The sequence below is a fragment of the Pristiophorus japonicus genome, chromosome 1 (assembly GCF_044704955.1).
Source record: "Pristiophorus japonicus isolate sPriJap1 chromosome 1, sPriJap1.hap1, whole genome shotgun sequence".
NCBI lineage: Eukaryota > Metazoa > Chordata > Chondrichthyes > Pristiophoridae > Pristiophorus > Pristiophorus japonicus.
Window position 1 is genome coordinate 510,827,646 of NC_091977.1, and position 20,760 is coordinate 510,848,405.

General features: G+C 47.3%; 1 protein-coding gene across 3 annotated transcripts in view; it reads left to right on the forward strand.

Moving 5' to 3' along the window:
• Positions 1 to 20,760, forward strand: part of trpn1 (transient receptor potential cation channel, subfamily N, member 1) — a 363,054-nt gene that overhangs the window by 303,035 nt on the left and 39,259 nt on the right. For all 3 annotated transcript variants that reach the window (XM_070895617.1, XM_070895599.1, XM_070895607.1), the window contains exon 21: positions 1,672 to 1,779. In XM_070895617.1, the coding sequence (XP_070751718.1) occupies positions 1,672 to 1,779 (108 nt within the window). The remainder of the gene's footprint in view (positions 1 to 1,671; positions 1,780 to 20,760) is intronic.

Sequence of the window (20,760 nt, forward strand, 5' to 3'; positions counted from 1 at the left end):
GGCTAAGCGGAGATGCTGTTTTCGCGAAGCTAATGGGGAAGAGCCGCAAATCGGCCCGCAATGTGTGGCGGTTTGCAATTCGCGGGTATCTCTTCCTCGCCACAAGTTGCCGACCAAGTTACTCATTCATAACGACGTGCGTCGTTCACCCGCGTTATCTTTGCAGCAAAATCTGCCACATTGTCTTCAGCAATGAGTTATTTCATTGCTCTAGATGATGCAAGATCACTAACTCAGGATCAGTTTGTGTAATATTGCATCTATTGGTTGTATGAGGAAAGCAGTGTGAGATTCGGCCTCATGCCCATCGGAAACAATTGATAAATGTAAGACTCATCTTTCAACAACGTGTATTTATATAGCGCCTTTAACGTAGTAAAACATCCCAAGGTGCTTCGCATATGTATTATAAGGCAAAACATTTGACATTTTTCTTATTGTGAGTATTTATATATTTTTTTAAAGTTGAGAAACCAGTTGAAGGGTCAATGCTCTGCAAGACATTACTAAATGTGAAATGGGTGGGGTGGAGGTGGGGGGGGAACGGTAGAACAGAAAGAGGATAAATCAAGACGTAATGGTTTGATGATACCAAGTTTGGATTTTTTTAAATGTAGATTGGAGGAGAAAGAGCAATCCAAGGGAAGTAAATTAACTTCTGTAAATGTTAACTTCTATTTTTATTTCAAATTTTGAGTAGTTCTTGCTTCATTAGAACTGTTTATACTGAAAATATATATTTTTTTGTCTTTTGCTTCTGTAGTGGAGCAACAATTATGAGCTGTAAAGTTTGTTTCAGGCACAGAAGGGATCAGCCCAAATAGGGATGTAGAACGTTAGCCATTCACTTCACAACCCAGTGCTGCAGGTTGAAGTTGTCTTTACTCCTTGACACATGAACCCCGCCAAGTCGTGTATACATTGGAGGTGAATTTCCACAGGGGGTTATCCCGATCGGCCTAACTAACGCCTTGATTTTCATAATTCTCATCCTTGCTTACAAATTCCTCCATGGCCTCGCTCCTCCCTATCTCTGTAATCTCTCCTTCAGCCTCACAACTCCCCCCCCCACCCCCCGCCCCCCCGAGATGTCTGCGCTCCTCAAATTCTGCCCTTTTGTGCTTCCCTGATTATAATTGCTCAACCATTGGTGGCCGTGCCTTCAGCTGCCTGACCCCTAAGCTCTGGAACTCCCTTCCTAAACCTCTCCGCCTCTCTACCTCTTTCTCCTCCTTGAAGACGCTCCTTAAAACTTACCTCTTTGACCAAGCTTTTGTCATCTGCTATAATTTCTTCTTATGTGGTTCGGTGTCAAATTTCTGTCTTTTAACACTCCTGTGAAGCGCTTTGAAGCATTTTACTGCGTTAAAGACGCTATATAAATGCAAGTTGTTGTTGGCAGATCTGTTGAGACCCTGAAGAAACAGTGTAATCGCCATTTAATTGCGAGCGATAACTGGTTATGAATCAGAGGGTTTTTTTAATTAGTCAGAAAAATAAGGTCACCTTTTTAGGAAGATGGTGCCTTCTATCATGAAGATAATTTTTGTCATCTTCGCTCAAGTGAGAACTGCAAAATGGAGGTGTAATTATTTAGTGGTCAGTGTTGTGGAAATAAGGGAATATCCACTGGTTGATCTAGGATTAATGCCTTTATTGTTGCTGCTTCAGTCAGGGTACACACCATTACACCTGGCGGCACAGTCTGGACATGAGAACTTGGTTCGGCTTCTGCTCAACTACCCAGGGGTCCAGGTGGACACTCAAACCAGCCTGCAGGTGAGTAGCCAGCTTTGCTGAATTAACTTGTATTGTGTGTCCTATAGTACTTCACCGTGCTCTTCTGTTCCCACTGTGGTGAAATTACTGAACCTGAGCTCTTTAGAGTCATGGAGGTTGTATAAGGTACACATTAACAAGTCCTGCATTAGATTTCTTCTGTGTGCTGTTTGTAATAAAGTCATAAACACATTCTTTATTTTATTCCTGCTTAACTTTGTTATTTCCTGAATGTGGTGAATCACAATAGTGCCAGGTTCCACTTGAGGTGACCTTCCTCTGCTGCCTGCTCTAATTGGCTGCCCTTGACAGTGAGAGGTAATTTTGGTCTTCAACGCATGGGTGGTAAGCTGGCAGAGTCAATCACCTGCCTGTTAAAATCAATGCTGGAGCACTCAAAGGCACTGCAAGGAAAGCCCTCTTCAGCCAATGCCTCACAGCCAACCTGACGACATCCAGTGAACCACAGAGTGTCCATAGTGCCTGGTCTGCCCTCAAGTCCACTATAATTAGCACCTGTGAAGAGATTCTTGGTTATTCTATCAGAAAACATCAAGACTGGTTCGATGAGCATGACCAAGAGATCCAGGAACTAATAAACGCAAGGCATTTTTGAATTGGAAACAACACCACAACTCGAGTGAAAGCAGACCTACAGACAACTGAAGGTCAAGGTCCAACAAAAAACTCGTGACCTAAAGAGCAGATGGTGGATGGTAAAAGCGCAGGAGATCTAGCCGACAATCACAACATGTGTGGATTTTTTAGTGCAGTCAAGACCACCGACGGCCCAAGCACTCAAGGTGCTAATCCACTGAGAGCCGAGAATGGAGGGGTGCTCATCAAGGACAGAGAGGAAGTCAATGCCTGCTGGAAGGAGCACTTCGAAGATCTCCTTAACCAAGACTCTGTCTTTTAAGTAAGTGTCTTTGAATCTATCCCACATTATGCTACCCGCCACCACCTCGGCACAATTCCAGCCCAGCATGAGGTTGAAAAGCCATCCGACAACTGAAAAACAACAAGGCCTCAGGAGCAGATGGAATCCCCGCCGAAGTACTAAAGCATGGTGGAGAAATACTCTTGGCGTGAATCCATGACCTCATCTTCCTTATCTGGAAGGAAGAGGGCATGCCAAGGGATTTCAGAGATGCCGTAATCGTACCCATCTTCAAGAAAGGGGACAAGTCCGACTGCGATATTTACAGAGGAGTTTCCCTGCTGTCTGCTGCAGGGAAAATCATTGCAAGAATCTTCCTCAATCGTCACTTCCCAGTGGCAATGCAGATTCAGTCCACTAAGGGGGACAATGGACATGATCTTCACCGCATAACAAATCCAAGAAAAAGTTAGGGAGCAGCATCAACCTCTGTACATGGCTTTCTTTGACCTCACAAAGGCCTTCGACTCTGTCAACAGTGAGGAGTGTCCTTCTTAAATTCGGCTCGCCGCAAAAATTTGTCACCATCCTCCGCCTACTTCACGATGACATGCAAGTCGTGATTCTTACCAACGGATCCACCACAGTCCGAATACAGGTGCAGACCTGGGTCAAGCAAGGCTGTGTCATCACACCAATGTTCTTCTCAATCTTCCTCGTGCAATGCTTCATCTCACCTTTAACAAGCAGGAGTGGAATTAATCTACAGGACAATAGAGAAATTGTTCCAACCTCTGTCATTGAATTACAATATGCAGATGAGGCTTGCATTTGTGCACACTCGGAGTGGAACTCCAACCCATCGTTGACACCTTCACTGAAGCGTATGAGAGTCTGGGCCTTACATTAAACATCCTTAAGACAAGGGTTCTCTACCAACCTGCCCTCGCCACACAGTACTGCCCCCCGAATATCAAGATCCATGACGAGACCTTGGACAATGTGGACCTTGGACCACTTTCAATACCTTGGGAGCCTACTATCAGAAAGGGCAGACATCGATGACGAAATCCAACACTGCCTTCAGTGTGCCAGTTCAGCCTTCAGCCGCCTGAGGAAAAGACCAGGGGCTAGAACCTCCACTTTATTTGCATGCCTAACGCCCACTTAACGCCCATTTTGCCACTGAAATTACGTATAACGCCCATATATCGCCCATTTTGGCACAAAATGGAAACTGACGGGCATTTTTAGGAAACTTATCACCGAGCGTTACTTTCCCCGTGTGCTTAACGTCGGGAAAAAATATTACCACCCGCCCACTTTTTGGGGGCGGAATCAGCAGAATGGGCAAAATCAACGGCCATAATATCAGCCAGCGTTACTTTCCGCAGGGAATTAACGCTGAGATTCAATATTAACGCCCGCCCACTGTTTTTTGTTGTAAAGAGCATATTTACCCAAACTAGTGGCCATGAGATTGCCCATCGTCAATTTCCCCACCTCGCACACATATCGCCCACAATATCGCTCACCCAAAAAATTGCCCACAAAAAGAGGAACTAACCGGAACGAAGGCCAGCGGTGCTGCTGGCATTTGTTAAATCCCATTCTTACGTGAGGAGCTGATATCTGAACGATTTGCCTGAAAGAGCGCTGATGTGAGTGACAACGCTGACACACTGCTGTGTGTGTGCAGCTCAGACATCAATGGTGCCCATCACCTTGGTGCCAGTTAAAGTTTACATCGATTGATGTTAAGTTGTATTTAACCCTTTCATGGTAAGGAATCATCAGTGTGTGACGGTCCAGCTATCTGAGACAATGCGCTACAAGGTTATGTTCAATAACAAAAAATTAATACTAAAATTGGTCTGAAATCATAAGTATCACAGCCAATAACACCCAACCCCCGCCCACACCCCACTTTCCCCACCATTGACATCAATCACATGTTCAACATGTCCAGCAACACAGAATACAAAGGCAAAGCAGGAGCGTGGTCCCCAGCCCCCATAGATTGCAATAAACTGCATACACCCAGATGGAGATATAACACAGCCATTACCTGCGCACATACACCTCACTTTCCTTCTCCCCTCCCCTTATTCTCCTCACCTCTATCCCTTCCCCTCCTCGCTCCACGGCGCCTGGCCGAGGAGCTCCTCTGGTGGTGCCTCATTGGGGGGGATGAAGGCAGAGGCGCACGGGTACAGGAGTGAGGGATGCCAATCAGGCAACATTCTCTGATGCAGAAGCAGGATCTTTGTCCTTGCTCTCTTCTGTCATTCACAGTGGTGGTGCGGAACCTAGAGGTGGAGTGCCGCGCTCGGGGACCACTGGGAAGCCTGTGCCAGCAGTGTTCCTGGCTATCGCATCCAGGGCCTCCGCCATGCGCAGAATGTACTCGGTCATGGTGGCCAGGTGTCAGTATATGTCCCCCCAATGCTTTGATGAGCTGGTCACCAATGTCTACAGTCCTCCTGGACAACTGTACCATCTCTCCGCTATCATGTCGCGCTTGTGGACCAGACCTGCTGCGTCCACGAGGCCTCTGCGGGTTCGGCGCCGTCCTGGGGTGCCCTGTGACAAGGTGCTTGGGACCGGTACCTCCAGAGTGGAGGCGGGAATGACTGGAGGACCACCAGATGGCCTTGGGGTGGAATGGCTTCTGGAGCATGGCGATGCAGGTTCTTTGAAGTCCGCGCTCTCATGTGTCGAGAACAGACCCAGCGGATTGACGGGCGAGAATCAGAGCTCCTCAGTAGCAGATGTAGTCGTATCATCCACCGACTCCTGCCCCGCGCCCCCACCTTCTGCCTGGGGCCACACTGCTGGCTGAGTTGCAAGACATAAATGAGGTTATTAGAGGAGAAGGGGGGGTGCTCGGGTGACAAGGTGAGTCCAGCTCTACACACAGCATATGCACGACAAAAGCACCACCGCTATCAAAATCATCACAGACATCACATTTCATGACCATCAACACATTGTGCATTGCAATAATTTTCATTAGGCCAGCATTATTTCTATGACAATTTTAGAAATCATCTATCATATATGATTGTTCGGATATGAGTGGGTGTGACATCTATAGACTTTACATGATGCAATTGTGTAAGCTTTACTCACGTGGCATCACTTCAGGGTCTGCAGATGCATCCGTGGCTGTCCGGGGGTGCTTCCCCACGAGTGTGAGCACCTGCTCCTCCATCTCAGTGATGTCGCTGGGGACTAGTGGCCCCCCCACCCGTTCGCCTCTGCACGGACCTCATCGTCGATAACTTTTTCTGTAAAAGGTGACAGGACGATATGGCATGAGATAATTGCGTGATATCATTGCTAGATACTGTCACAGTCACTGATACAACACATAACCGACAGATGTAATCATGATTATTATGATAATTATCATTCTTTACCTAAAGACCTACACGTAAAGGCTTTGAGTAAAACATTCCTGGTAAAAGTGGAAGACCTCACATCTGCTGATAGTCACTCATGACTGTTGCAAATCAAATTATATAAATACATAAGTACATGTAAATCAATGTAATACTTACTCTTGCGGATCCCACAAGATCGTTCCATCGTTTGCGGCATTGGTTGCCCTCACGCACCTCATTGGTCGTCGACGAGACCACCTCTGCTATCTCGGTCCCTATCTTCTGGTAGGCCTTTGGGGTGGGCTTCCCACGCCCTTCCTGTGTCAAATCACCCCAGCGTAACTTGACCTCCTGCATTTGCCTCGTCCAAGAACCTCCCGGCTCTTTTGCGCCCTCCAATATGCTCCTCTCCCACCTCACTGCTCTCTCCAGCGTCAGTCTCCACAGCATGCTGTGATGCCTCTTCCTCTCTCTCCATTATCGGTCAAATTCGGTCAAATATGTGGCTGTTAACAGCTAATTTTTGTTTGCCTACTTGCTGTGAAGCGCTAAAGTCTCCCTCCTTCCTCCTAAAGCAGCCACACCACACCCAGCCACACCTTCAGTCCCTCTGAGCTCCCTCTCTCTCTCTGTCTCCTTTTCTGCGCATGTCATGGTGACCCTTGACCTCCAGAATTGCGGGAATCGAGCGTTGCCATGCCGTTGCTAAGGACGGCCACATTTTATGGCAGAAGGTCAGAAAAATTTAACGCTACTGCCCATTTTATATCGGTTGCGGTAACGCCTAGGCGGTTTGAGAATGGACGAGAAGCCGGCGATCTGAAAACCCTTTTTTACCACTCACGCCGGAAATATCGCCTAGCAATAACCACAAAAGTGGAGGTTCTAGCCCAAAGATTTCAAACCCAGCACCAAGCTTATGGTCTACAGAGCAGTAGTGGCACTCACCCTCCTATAGGCTTCTGTGACATGGACAATGTACACTCGACACCTTAAAGCACTGGAGAAGTACCACCAACACTTCCTCCGCAAAATCCTGCAAATTCATTGGCAGGATAGGCACACCAATGTCAGCGTTCTCTCTCAGGCCAACATCCCCAGCATCGAGGCATTGACCACACTCATCAGATCCGATGGATGGTCCACATTGTGCGCATGCCCGATACTAGACTCCTGAAACAAGCACTCCACTCCGAGCTACATCACAGCAAGCGAGTCGCAGAAGGGCAGAGAAAATGCTTCAAGGACATCCTCAAAGCCTCCTTGAAAAAATGTAACATCCCCACCGACTCTTGGGAATCCCTGGCCCAAGACCGCTCAAAGTAGAAGAGGAGCATCCGAGAAGGCATCGAACACTACGAGTCTTCGCCCGGGAGCACACGAAAGCCAAGTATAAACAGCGGAAGGAGCGCACAACAAATCAAGCACCCCACACACCCACCCGTACAACCACTGTCTGTCCCACCTGTAACAGAGACTGTAGATCCCACATTGGTCTTAGAAGAACTCATTTTAGTGTGGAAGCAAGTCATCCTGGACTCCGGGGGAGCCCGTTTGCTTCCATTGAAATGAATGGAATGAAAATCGGGCGGGTTATACAATGGGTGATCTGCACCACCGGTTTAATGACCGCACGATGAAGAGGACAATTCAACCCCGAGTGTCTGCGGAATATCCTCTCAGTCCTGTTTTGACCCAACATCCACATGGGCTCACACACATCTTCCAGCAGGAGTCACTGGACCAGGAGTAGGAATCCTGAAAAAGTTCCTCCCCCCTTGCCTTGAGCATTGAGGACACTTACAATAGGGCTAATTTTTTTATTCATTCATGAGATGTGAGCGTTGCTGGCAAGGTCAGCATTTATTGACCATCCCTAATTGCCCTTGAGATGGAGGTGGTGAGTTGCCATTTCAGAGGGCAGTTAAGAGTCAACCACATTGTTGTGGGTCTGGAGTCACATATAGGCCAGACCAGATAAGGATGGCAGATTTCCTTCCCTAAAAGACATTATTGAACCAGATGAATATTTAACGACAATCCGGTAGTTTCACCGTCACCATGACTGATACTAGCTTTTCATTCCAGATTTATTTAATTAACTGAATTTAAATTCCCTCGCTGCCGTGGTGGGATTTGAACTTGTGTCTCCGGATCATTAGTCCACGGCTCAAGTTACTGGACTAGATTACTATTTTAGTAATATAACCACTCCGCGACTGTACCCGATACTTTGACTTTGGACCAAGTGTAAAACATCAGTCCGTTAAACACCTCCCCCGATTTTCATTTTGATGCCTTCAATGAAAACGGAAATCGGCAGAGGCGTTGAGCGGGTGGCCGAGCCGATTCCGCCAGTTTTACTCTATCGTCTAAAGCCCAAATTATCCCCAGTGAGTGTCTAACATGCATCGTGGCTGAGATCAGCAAATTCGGCAGAGACAGGTGATCAAGCCCGAGAACATCCTGGTCTATATGAGCATCTACAAACTGGGCCATCAGGGGGAGCTCTAACACATTGCAAAAGGAGACTTGTGATTCTATTGTACGCAGGCAATAAATTTGTGTTCCCGTGTTTGTCATCAAAGATTCTTTCAGCCTGTGTAGGTTTTCTCTCCCAATACTTTCACCAGAAATTGTCAGCCATTGTTTTTTTTCTTAATTTCTTTTGGCTGGAATGCTGAATGGGAGCACGTCAATTTACAAAGGAAGATTTTTCAGTGGAACTAGATTTGCAAAAATAATTACAAGATGTTATGGAATGGAAACAAAGAAAAAAAATGAGCCTTTCCATAGTGCTTTATCGTGTGCTGAGGACATCCCAAAGCGCTTTCCGACCAATGAATTATAAGGAAGTGATGCAATTGAATTTTTTAGCGGCTTGTTATTTTCTCTCTTCATCCCTCAGAAGCCCTCCCATTGGCCAGGCACACCTGTGGTCACACGGGGTTGGCTACCTACTTGAGACCACTCGAGCACTGTCCTTGACCACCTGGCAGAGGCTCACCACACATAGTTCTGCTTAGTACACTTCCAAATCAGACTCTCCAAATGACCCAGATCTTAAAACCAATGGACAGAAAATGGCGAGCCACTCGTCCATGAATTGACGATGAGATTTTCTGTCCCACTAGACTCTTACACCCAGGTGTTAAAGAGAAATCTCTGTGACCCCCCCGCCCCCACCGTACCATGTGTTGCCAGCATTCAGACTGAGAGGGTGGAATTGTTCACTTACTGATAGTTGCTGTGGGGAAGAGCAAAACTAGAGGCCTTCAATATAAGATAGTCACCAAGAAATCCAATAGGGAATTCAGAAGAAACTTCTTTACCCAGAAAGTGGCGAGAATGTGGAACTCGCCACCACAGGGAGGAGGTGAGGCCAATAGTATAGATACATTTAAGTAGAGGCTAGATAAGCATATGAGGGAGAAGAAAATAGAGGGTTATGCAGATAGAGTTAATGAGGAAAGACGGGAGGAGGCTCGAGTGGAGCATAAAGGCCAGCATGGACTGATTGGGCCGAATGGCCTGTTTCAGTGCTGTATATCCTATGTAATCCGATGTAGATCTTCCTCTACTTTGTCCCTGCACCACAGCAGGATGGCAGAGATACATGAGGCAGTTGTCAGCTTGAGCTTAAATCTGGCGAGCAGTGGGTAGGGTGTGTGCTGTGCCCAGCTGATGGAATTAGTGTGGGACCCACACTATTATTGTGGTCAAGCCTAATTTAAATTAAATTCCTGAGCTGCCAGCGCAAAGCATGCTGCCCGAAAGACAGATTGGAAGGGCAGAATATCCAGCTAGGCGGCCGCTACTTAAAGGCATCCAGTAACCCTCAAAGGACAGGTGCTTTCTACACTGGTAGACAACACGTTTGTGGAGCAGCAGGCAAGATGAACATGACTGTGGGCCCCAAGTTTTCTGATCCAGCCGTGGAGTTGTTGGTTGACCAAGTGAGCAGCAGGAAGGAGGTCCTGTACCTGTCTGATGGGCAACATGGAGAGAGGTGGCAAAAACGTTGCCATGCATCTGTTGGTGGTTACCCTTGTCGCTACAATGCTAACCCTTATCGCTCTTCCCCTTTTTCGAGGTCCATCAAACAATTCAGTCATTGTGGTCACACAGACTGCAAAGGGAGAACCCTGCAAAATATGCACTGGCACTCATTCTTACCCTTCCAAACTTTAAGAGAAGAGTTCGCGCCCCTCATGGTATGGAGGATGAGTTGGAAGGGTCTGCACTGGGACAATTCGCTGAGTACAAGTGAGCAGACGCAAGAGGAAAGAACGGCCCAGGAAACAGTTAGCCGGAGGAGCAGGTCATCTCCTGGCTCTGCGAAAGAGGACAGAGGTGCAGACTTTAGGAGCCAAACATTTAACATGAAGATGATTTCTGTGAACCAGAAAATGAGTTTATTGAACGGTCTTCCAGGGAGCCTCCGGAAAATGGCGAAGTGTGTCGAGGAATCCACCACCAATTTATTGTGGGCTTCTGAAGCATTGCATCGATGCTCTGCAGTCAACCATGAAGCGTATAGTCACTTCACTGGACAGTGCAGCTGGACCCTCCCTGCAGGGGTCTGTAGCATCAGTAATAGCAGCTCTTGGTCATGCTCATACTGAGGCCCTGCAAGCTCTGGGATCTGCCAACTTCTTCACCTTGGACGGGCTGGTAGACCAAATAGGATCACAGACCACCTTCTGAAGGGTAATTAGGGTTGGGCAATAAATGCTGGCCTTGCCAGCGATGCCCACATCCCATGAACAAATAAAAAAAAATAGATCTCCATCGCCTGCTCGCCACAGATCAGTGCGAGAGCTGAGCCAGAGCCTGGTAGAAGAGGCAGTCTTGCAATGGGAATGGAAGATGTTGCCATCTCTCCCGACCCCTTGAACCGATTCCCTGGTGACAGAAGCCAGCTGGGCCGAGGTGCCGCCATCTGCAGCCAGGTTCCCACTGGCCTGAGTGAGGTCTCTGCCACCCACAGCTTGAAGGTCAAACCCGAGTATGAACTTCAAAATCCTGCAACATCCCCTGCTGGGTGTACTTCCATTGCAGTCTGCCGCAGTTACGGACAAGCTTTTAAAATGCATTTATTTATTCATTCCAGTGGAGTCAGCAGCAGTGTCATCGATGATTGACGTTGCCTGAAAGTTTATACTTGACTGGTCAAAGGAGATAAGGAGTTCAATATTTGAGAGTGACCCCCTTCATTCTTCTGGATGGCTATGAGAGTGTTGTGTACAGGATGCAACAGCCATTTAGCAACAATACAAAACAAATGACGTCAGCCAATGATTGTGGGAACATGGCAGAAATGCAGGCACTTGATACTATGATGCATTTCCCCACTTACAATGAATTGGTCTTCGGAACAATTTTTACAATCTATTTAAGCTCTTCGGTTATCCTGCAGACCTTGGTGCTATTACACTAAATCAGTCAAGCAGCAAAACTACTGGGAATTATCTGGTTGTCACGTTGCAAGTTTCCTAAAGTGGAGGATCGCCAATGAGAGTATGTAATGAAAGTCCTGCACTAAGTCTATGCCACTGTTAGTGAAAACAAAATAAGAATTTGCACTGAATTGAATGGAATTTTACAGCACAGAAACAGGCCATTCAGCCCAACAGGTCCCGATTATGGAGAATGAGCTGCTTAGAGAGTCCCTGCTCCTGTGCAAGTTCTTGACAGCTTTCTTGCTCTTTTTGCTTCGTTGCTTTAAACATTGGCATTACACACATACTCAGTTGTAGTTGTTATGTTCAGAGTAACTCCACAAGACTGTATATTGTAAGCTCAAACTGTTGTGACCTTGGCCTCTTTAATGTAACTCCAGAATGAGGAAGCAGCATGGTAGACTGCTTTTTATACCTGCTTGCCCAGGGTGTGCAGGTGACCCTTGGGTCTCCCACATGTGCGCCCCCTGGTGGCAAGTCTTACACATTGGTAACGTTTACATACATAACAGTAGTAATGGCAGGATCTGGTCTTTTATTTAAACATTCATACTGTAATGTCCTTACACACTACTATAAATTCACACGAGGCACATTCTGCAGACAAGGTCACTCTGTGACCTGAACCTTTATTCACAGGACCAAGAAGTGATGACCCTGCGTGGGACCTCCCTTTATATACCTGGATGACCAGGTGAGGAGTGTCTCCCACAAGTTCACCCCCTGTGGTCAAGGTGTGCATTTCTTAGGTGTATACAGTATGCAGTGTTGTTATGAAGGTTACAGTTACATGAAGGTTACATACATGACATCACCTCCACCCTAACGTCTTATGAGGTCAAAGATTAAGTCTTTCAGGCGGTCGACGCTCTCTCGTGGAGCGCTGCAGTTGGGGCTCTGGTTGTTGAGCCTTGGCATGCGTCTCTGTCACCTGTGGTGATTCCGGCTTGTCCGGCTGGCTACAGGGACTGTGCATGCTGCTGACTGTTCTTGTTGCTCATTCACTGGCGGTGCTATGGGCAACATCTCATGATCTTCCTCAGGTTCCTCAGTGTCCATGCTGAACCTTTTTTTTACTTGGTCTAGATACTTGCGGCATATCTGTCCATTGTTAAGTCTGACCACTATGACCCTATTGCGCTCTTTGCCAATTACAGTACCCTCAAGCCATTTGGGCCCCAAAGCGTGATTAAGAACAAATACAGGGTCATCGATTTCTATACATCTCCCCTTTGAGTTACGGTCATGGCACTCATTTTGGGACTGGCGCTTGCCCTCAACAATGTCTGACAGGACTGGATGAATGAGGGACAGCCGAGTTTTAAGTGTACGTTTCATGAGTAGTTCCGCGGGCGGGACTCCCGTGACCGAATGTGGTCGGGACCTATAGGCCAGCAGGAGGCGCTATAGGCTGCATTGAAGGATGGGTCCTTGATTCCGGAGCATGCCCTGTTTTATGATTTGGACCGCACGTTCCGCCTGGCCATTGGAAGCCGGTTTGAACGGTGCTGTCCTGACATGTTTGATGCCATTACCCGACATGAACTCCCGGAATTTATAACTAGTTAAACACGGGCCGTTGTTGCTAACCAGGATGACCGGCAAGCCGTGGGTCGCAAAGACCGCACGCAGACTCTCCACAATGGTGGATGTCGTGCACAAATTCAAAATGATGCACTCGATCCATTTCGAGTACGCATCAGCAACAATGAGGAATATTTTTCCCATGAACGGGCCCGCGTAGTCTACGTGAATATGTGACCATGGCCTGCTGGGCCAGGGCCACGGGCTGAGTGGGGCCTCCGTGGCCCCATGTCGTGCACCTGCGAACAGAGTGTTCCAGGTTTGAGTCAATTCCCGGCCACCATACATGTGACCGGGCAATGGCCTTCATTAGCACGATGCCTGGGTGCTCGCTGTGGAGTTTCCTGATGAATGCTTCCCTTCCCTTCTGGAGCATGACTACCCGGCTGCCCCATTGTAGGCAGTCGGCTTGGATGGAGAGCTCATCCATCCGTCTGTGAAACGGTCTGACCTCCTCGGGGCATGCTCAGTGTGCGGGCGCCCAATCCCCAGTCAGGACACATTTCTTAATCAAGGATAGGAGGGGATCTCTGTTGGTCCAGATTTTGATCTGGCGGGCTGTGATGGGGGAGCCTGCGCTGTCAAAGGCTTCAACGGCCATGACCATCTCTGCGCTTTGCTCCGCTGCCCCCTCAGTGGTAGCCAGTGGAAGCCTGCTGAGCGTGTCAGCGCAATTTTTGGTGCCTGGCCCGTGCCGGATGGTGTAGTCATACGCAGCCAGCGTGAGAGCCCATCGCTGTATGCGAATTGACGCATTAGCATTGACAGCTTTGCTGTCGGACAACAGGGATGTTAACGGCTTATGGTCCATTTCTAACTCGAACCTTCTGCCAAAAAGGTACTGGTGCATCTTTTTCACCCCATAGACACATGCGAGTGCTTTCTTTTCAACCATCCCATATCCTCATTCTGCTTGGGAGAGCGACCTGGAGCCATAAGCCACAGGTTGGAGTTGGCCCTCATCTTTACTCTGCTGCAACACGCACCCATCCGATCATGGACTCTTCCCACCCCATATGCATCACATATCAAAACCAATTTCTTACAGGGGTTGTACAGAGTCAACAGCTTATTAGAACAAGGCAGGTTCTGCGCCCGATTGAAAGCCCGTTCCTGACAGTCCCCCCAAAACCAATCACAACCCTTACGCAGGAGCACGTGTAGCGGCTCCAACAATGTGCTTAAGTTCGGCAGAAAGTTCCCGAAATAGTTCAAGAATCCCAGAAATGAACGCAACTTCGATGTGTTGCCGGGCCTGGGCACACGACGAATCGCCTCCGTTTTGGATTCAGTAGGCCAGATCCCGTCTGCGGCAACCCTCCTGCCCAAAAACTCGACCTTTGGGGCCAAAAGCACACACTTGGACATCTTTAGTCGCAGGCCTGCCCGGTCCAATCGGCGTAGCACCTCCTCCAGGTTGTGGAGGTGTTCCTCGGTGTCTCGATCCGTGATAAGGATGTCGTCCTGAAATAAGATTGTTCCAGGGATGGATTTGAGCAGGCTTTCCATGTTCCTTTGAAAGATAGCGGCTGCTGAACGAATGCCAAACGGACACCTGTTGTCGACAAACAGCCCCTTGTGCGTGGTGATGGTAGTCAGTAGCTTGGATTCTTCAGCCAGTTCCTGGGCCATGTAGGCTGAAGTGAGGTCCAACTTGGTGAACAGCTTGCCACCTGCCAACGTGGCAAAAAGATCCTCCGCTCTCGGAAGCGGTTATTGGTCTTGTAGTGACACTCAGTTGATAGTGGCCTTGTAGTCGCCACAGATCCTGACCGAGCCATCCGTTTTTAGGACAGGGACGATGGGGCTTGTCCAGTCGCTGAATTCAACGGGCAAAATTATGCTCTCTCTTAGCAACCTGTCCAACTCACTCTCAATTTTCTCCTGCATCACATACGGCACAGCTCTGGCTTTGAGGTGCACTGATCTGGCATCCGGGGTGATGCGTATCACTACTTTGGTACCTTTGAAAGTCCCGACACCAGGCTGAAATAGTGACTCAAATTTCTGTAGGACCTGTGAGCATGAACTTCGCTCCACAGATGAAATGGCGTGCACATCCTCCCATTTCCAGTTCATCTCGGCTAGCCAGCTCCTCCCCAAAAGCGCGGGACCATTTCCCGGGATAATCTAGAGTGGCAGCCAGTTCTCTGATCCATTATGTGTGACCACCAACATTGCACTGCCTAGCACTGGGATGATCCCTTTGGTGTACATCCGTAGTTGCGTGTCAATGCGTTCTAGTTTGGGTCTGCTAGCTCTGAGTGACCATAGTTTCTCGAATTGTTGGACACTCATAAGTGACTGGCTGGCCCCTGTGTCCAGCTCCATGCGTACCGGGATGCCGTTTAATAGGACTTTCATCATCATAGATGGCGTTTTGGTATATGTGCTGTGGATGTTTGCCACACGAACCCACTGAACTTCAGCGTCCATTGCTCTGTCCCAAGCATCAACTTGCCTTGCAGACCCCTCTTTTGGTTCATCTGCCTCGTAAATTAGCTTCGCTGCGGGCTTCCTGCACATTCTGGCTAAATGTCCACTGAAGTTACAATTTCTACAGATAAATTGTTGAAACCTGCAGGTTTTTGCAGCATGTCTGCCCCCGCACCTCCAGCATGAGCTGAGATCGTTGTGAACAAAAGGGTTGTTACCAGGCATTCCTCTCTGATTGTCTCTTTGATTACTCTTGAGCATTCTGTTAATGGGTGTCAATGGCCCCATCCCGGGACGCATTGTCCACCGTAATGGCGTAAATGTCCGTTTAACCTGCCATTGTCTCTGTTGAGGACCCACTCTAGAGTCTGTTGCTGCCTGGGTGGTGTCGAATTGCCCTTGCCTGCCTGCGGGGTTCTGAGTCTCGTTTACAATGTTAACTCCCTCATCCAGAATTGTGCGCGTATATTATCTTGGTTTCCTCCTCCCCCACCATGAAGGTCTGAGCCATCAACGCCGCCGCTTCCAAGGTCAAGTCCTTGGTCACAATTAGCTTTCTGAAAATCCCGGCATGACCAATGCCCTCAATAAAGAAATCCCTTAACATCTCCCCCCTGCAGGCGTCTGTGAACTTACAGAGACTGGCCAAGCGCCGAAGGTCCGCAACGAAGTCCGGTATGCTCTGTCCTTCCCGACGTCGGTATGTATAGAATCGGTGTCGGGCCATGTGTATACTGCTCGCCGGTTTGAGGTGCTCACCGATCAGTTTGCTGAGCTCTTCAAAGGTTTTGTCCGCCGGCTTCTCGGGTGCGGGCAGATCTTTCATCGGCGCGTACGTCTTAGGTCCACAGCTGGTCAGTAGATGCGCCCTTCGCTTGTCAGCCACTGCTTCTCCCAGCCAGTCCTTCGTGACAAAGCTCTGCTGGAGCCTCTCAACGAAATCGTCCCAGTCCTCACCAACACAGTACCGTTCCTCTGTGCTACCGGTGGCCATTCTCGTGAGTCGTTGATTCCCGTTTCTCGTCGCTAAATGTAATGTCCTTACACACTACTATAAATTCACACGAGGCACATTCTGCAGACAAGGTCACTCTGTGACCTGAACCTTTATTCACAGGACCAAGAAGTGATGACCCTGCGTGGGACCTCCCTTTATATACCTGGATGACCAGGTGAGGAGTGTCTCCCACAAGTTCACCCCCTGTGGTCAAGGTGTGCATTTCTTAGGTGTATACAGTATGCAGTGTTGTTATGAAGGTTACAGTTACATGAAGGTTACATACATGACACATACTTATTATGACCATTACAAACCCAGTATGAATGCTACTGAGACACTTCACAAAGACAGCTCTCTGCTTGTGAGGCACACACCTTCCAATTTCGAGTCTCTCAAACAGCCTTCTCTCACATCTCTTATGCAAAATTAGGCCTTTGAACTCTATATTCCATGCATAGTATCAATGGTGCATACAAATAATTAACATACAGATGATGTAGACTAAATGACCATTGTCCTGAAATCACATCTAACTGCTTCCTGAATGACTGTACACAAACCAGGTGATCAGCAGGAGTTTCTTCGATTCTATGCATAGTATATATGGAGGAAATGCATCCGGGAGGGCGCTGAGCACCTCGCGACTCATCGCCGAGAGCATGCAGAAATCAAGCGCAGGCAGCTGAAAGAGCATGCTGCAAACCTGTCCCACCCACGCTTTCCCTCAACGACTATCTGTCCCATTTGTGACAGGGACTGTGTTTCTCATATTGGACTGTTCAGCCACCTAAGGATTCATTTTAAGAGTGGAAGCAACCTCGATTCCGAGGGATTGTGTATGATGATGATGATGATGCATAGTATTAATGATACCTACAACTAATTCATCATCAAAGGCAGTCCCTCGAAATCGAGGAAGACTTGCTTCCACTCTAAAAGTGAGTTCTTAGGTGACTGAACAGTCCAATACGGGAATTATAGTCTCTGTCACAGGTGGGATAGACTGTCCTTGAAGGAAAGGCTGGGTGGGACTGGTTAACATACAGATGATGTCGACTAAATGATCAGCTCCCCATTGTCCTGAAATCAGGTCTCATTGCCACAATCGACCCCCGCCATGAGGTACTGTAAACACACAGATGATCAGATTGACACATTTGAATGGCTAAATGGCTCCATATCTTCTAGCAGCCTGTTTTGTGAGACATCCTCTGCTTTGATCCAAACTTCAATCAGAAAGCTGCTTCAGCTCCAGACTGCACCGAAAGCGAAGCATTTCAGGAAAATGGGATTTCGCTCCAACACCATTTGCTTTTTGAGGGGCAGACTGAGGTTCCACCCTGTACCAATCAGTAAAGGAAAACAGCAGAGACCCAACATAACTGGGTACAGCATAGATTCACCAGGATGACACTAGGGACGGGAAATGATGGCTATGAGAAGAGATTTGAGATGCTGGGACTATTTATACTGGAGATCAGAAGGCTGAGGATATTTAATAGAGGTGTTTAAAATTATGAAGAGTTTTAGTAGAGTGTAGAGCAAAACAACAACAACTTGCATTTATATATTGCCTTTAATAAAGAAAAATGTCCCAATTAGTGCTACGCTCCTGCACTTTACCAACAGCCATGCAAATGTTTCCTTTTCAAATAAATATCCAATCCTCTTTTGAAAGTTATGATTGAATCTGCTTCCACCACTATTTTCAGGCAGTGCATTGCAAATCATAACACATCGCTGCTTAAAAAATTTCTCTTCATCTTCCCTATGGTTCTTTTGCCAATTATCTTAAATCTATATCCCTTGGTTACTGACCCCCCTGCCAATGGAAATAGTTTTTCCTCATGTATTCTATCAAAATTCTCTCATAATTTTAAATGCCTCCATTAAATCTGCCCTTAACCTTCTCTGCTCTGAGGAGAATAATCCCTGTTTCTCTAGCCTCTTCACACAACAAACCTGAAGGCTCTGTGCCTCAATGCGAGGACAATTCGGAATAAGTTGGACGAATTAACTGCCCAGAAAGCAGTTAACGGATATGATGTAATTGGCATCACGGAGACATGGCTCCAGGGTAATCAAGGCTGGGAACTCAACATCCAGGGGTATTCAACATTAAGGAAGGATAGTCAGAAAGGGAATGGAGGTGGGGTGGCGTTGCTGGTTAAAGAGGAAATTAATGCAATAGTAAGGAAGGACATTAGCTTGGATGATGTGGAATCGGTATGGGTGGAGCTACGGAACACCAAAGGGCAGAAAACGCTAGTGGGAGTTGTGTACAGACCACTAAACAGTAGTAGTGAGGTTGGGGGACAGCATCAAACAGGAAATTAGGGATGCGTGCAATAAAGGTACAGCAGTTGTCATGGGCGACTTTCATCTACATGTTGATTGGGCTAACCAAACTGGTAGCAATACAGTGGAGGAGGAGTGTATTAGGGATGGTTTTCTAGACCAATATGTCAAGGATCCAACTAGAGGGCTGGCCATCCTCGACTGGGTGATATGTAATGAGAAAGGACTAATTAACAATCTTGTTGTGCGAGGCCCCTTGGGGAAGAGTGACCATAATATTGTAGCATTCTTTATTAAGGTGGAGAGTGACACAGTTAATTCAGAGACTAGGGTCCTGAACTCAAGGAAAGGTAACTTCGATGGTATGAGACGTGAATTGGCTAGAATAGACTGGCGAGTGATACTTAAAGGGTTGACGGTGGATAGGCAACGGCAAACATTTAAAGATCACATGGATGAACTTCAACAATTGTACATCCCTGTCTGGAGTAAAAGTAAAATGGGGAAGGTGGCTCAACCGTGGCTAACAAGGGAAATTAAGGATAGTGTTAAATCCAAGGAAGAGGCATATAAATTGGCCAGAAAAAAGCAGCAAATTAAAGGACTGGGAGAATTTTGTAATACAGCAGAGGAGGACAAAGGATTTAATTAGGAGGGGAAAAATAGAGTATGAAAGGAAGCTTGCTGGGAACATAAAAACTGACTGCAAAAGCTTCTATAGATATGTGAAGAATAAAAGATGAGTGAAAACATACTGCTGTCAGATTCAGGTGAATTTATAATGTGGAACATAGAAATGGTGGACCAATTAAACACATACTTTGGTTCTGTCTTCACGAAGGAAGACACAAATAACCTTCCAGAAATACTAGGGAACCGAGGGTCTAGTGAGAAGGAGGAACTGAAGGAAATCCTTATTAGACGGGGAATTGTGTTAGGGAAATTGATGGGATTGAAGGCCAATAAATCCCCGGGGCCTGATAGACTGCATCCCAGAGTACTTAAGGAGGTAGCCCTAGAAATAGTGGATGCATTGGTGATCATTTTCCAACAGTCTATCGACTCTGGATCAGTTCCTATGGACTGGAGGGTGCCGAATGGAACACCACTTTTTAAGAAAGGAGGGAGAGAGAAAACGGGTAATTATAGACCGGTTAGCCTGACATCAGTAGTGGGGAAAATGTTGGAATCAATTATTAAAGATGAAATAGCAGCACATTTGGAAAGCAGTGACAAGATCGGTCCAAGTCAGCATGGATTTATGAAAGGGAAATCATGCTTGACAAATCTTCTGGAATTTTTTGAGGATGTAACTGGTAGAGTGGACAAGGGAGAACCAGTGGATGTTGCGTATTTGGACTTTCAAAAGACTTTTGACAAGGTCCCACACAAGAGATTGGTGTGCAAAATTAAAGCACATCATATTGGGTGTAATGTAATGACGTGGATAGAGAACTGGTCGGCAGACAGGAAGCAGAGAGTCGGGATAAACGGGTCCTTTTCAGAATGGCAGTCAATGACTAGTGGGGTACCGCAGGGCTCAGTGCTGGGACCCCAGCTCTTTCCAATATACATTAATGATTTGGATGAGGGAATTGAGTGTAATATCGCCAAGTTTGCAGATGACACTAAGCTGGGTGGCAGTGTGAGCTGTGAGGAGGATGCCAAAATGTTTCAGGGTGACTTTGACAGATTAGGTGAGTGGGCAAACGCGTGGCAGATGCAGTATAATGTGGATAAATGTGAGGTTATCCATTTTGGTGGCAAAAACACGAAGGCAAAATATCTGAATGGCGGCAGATTAGGAAAAGGGGAGGTGCGGCGAGATTTGGGTGTCATGGTACATCAGTCTTAGAAAGTTGACATGCAGGTACAGCAGGTGGTGAAGAAGGCAAATGGTATGTTGGCCTTCATAGCTACGGGATTTGAGTATAG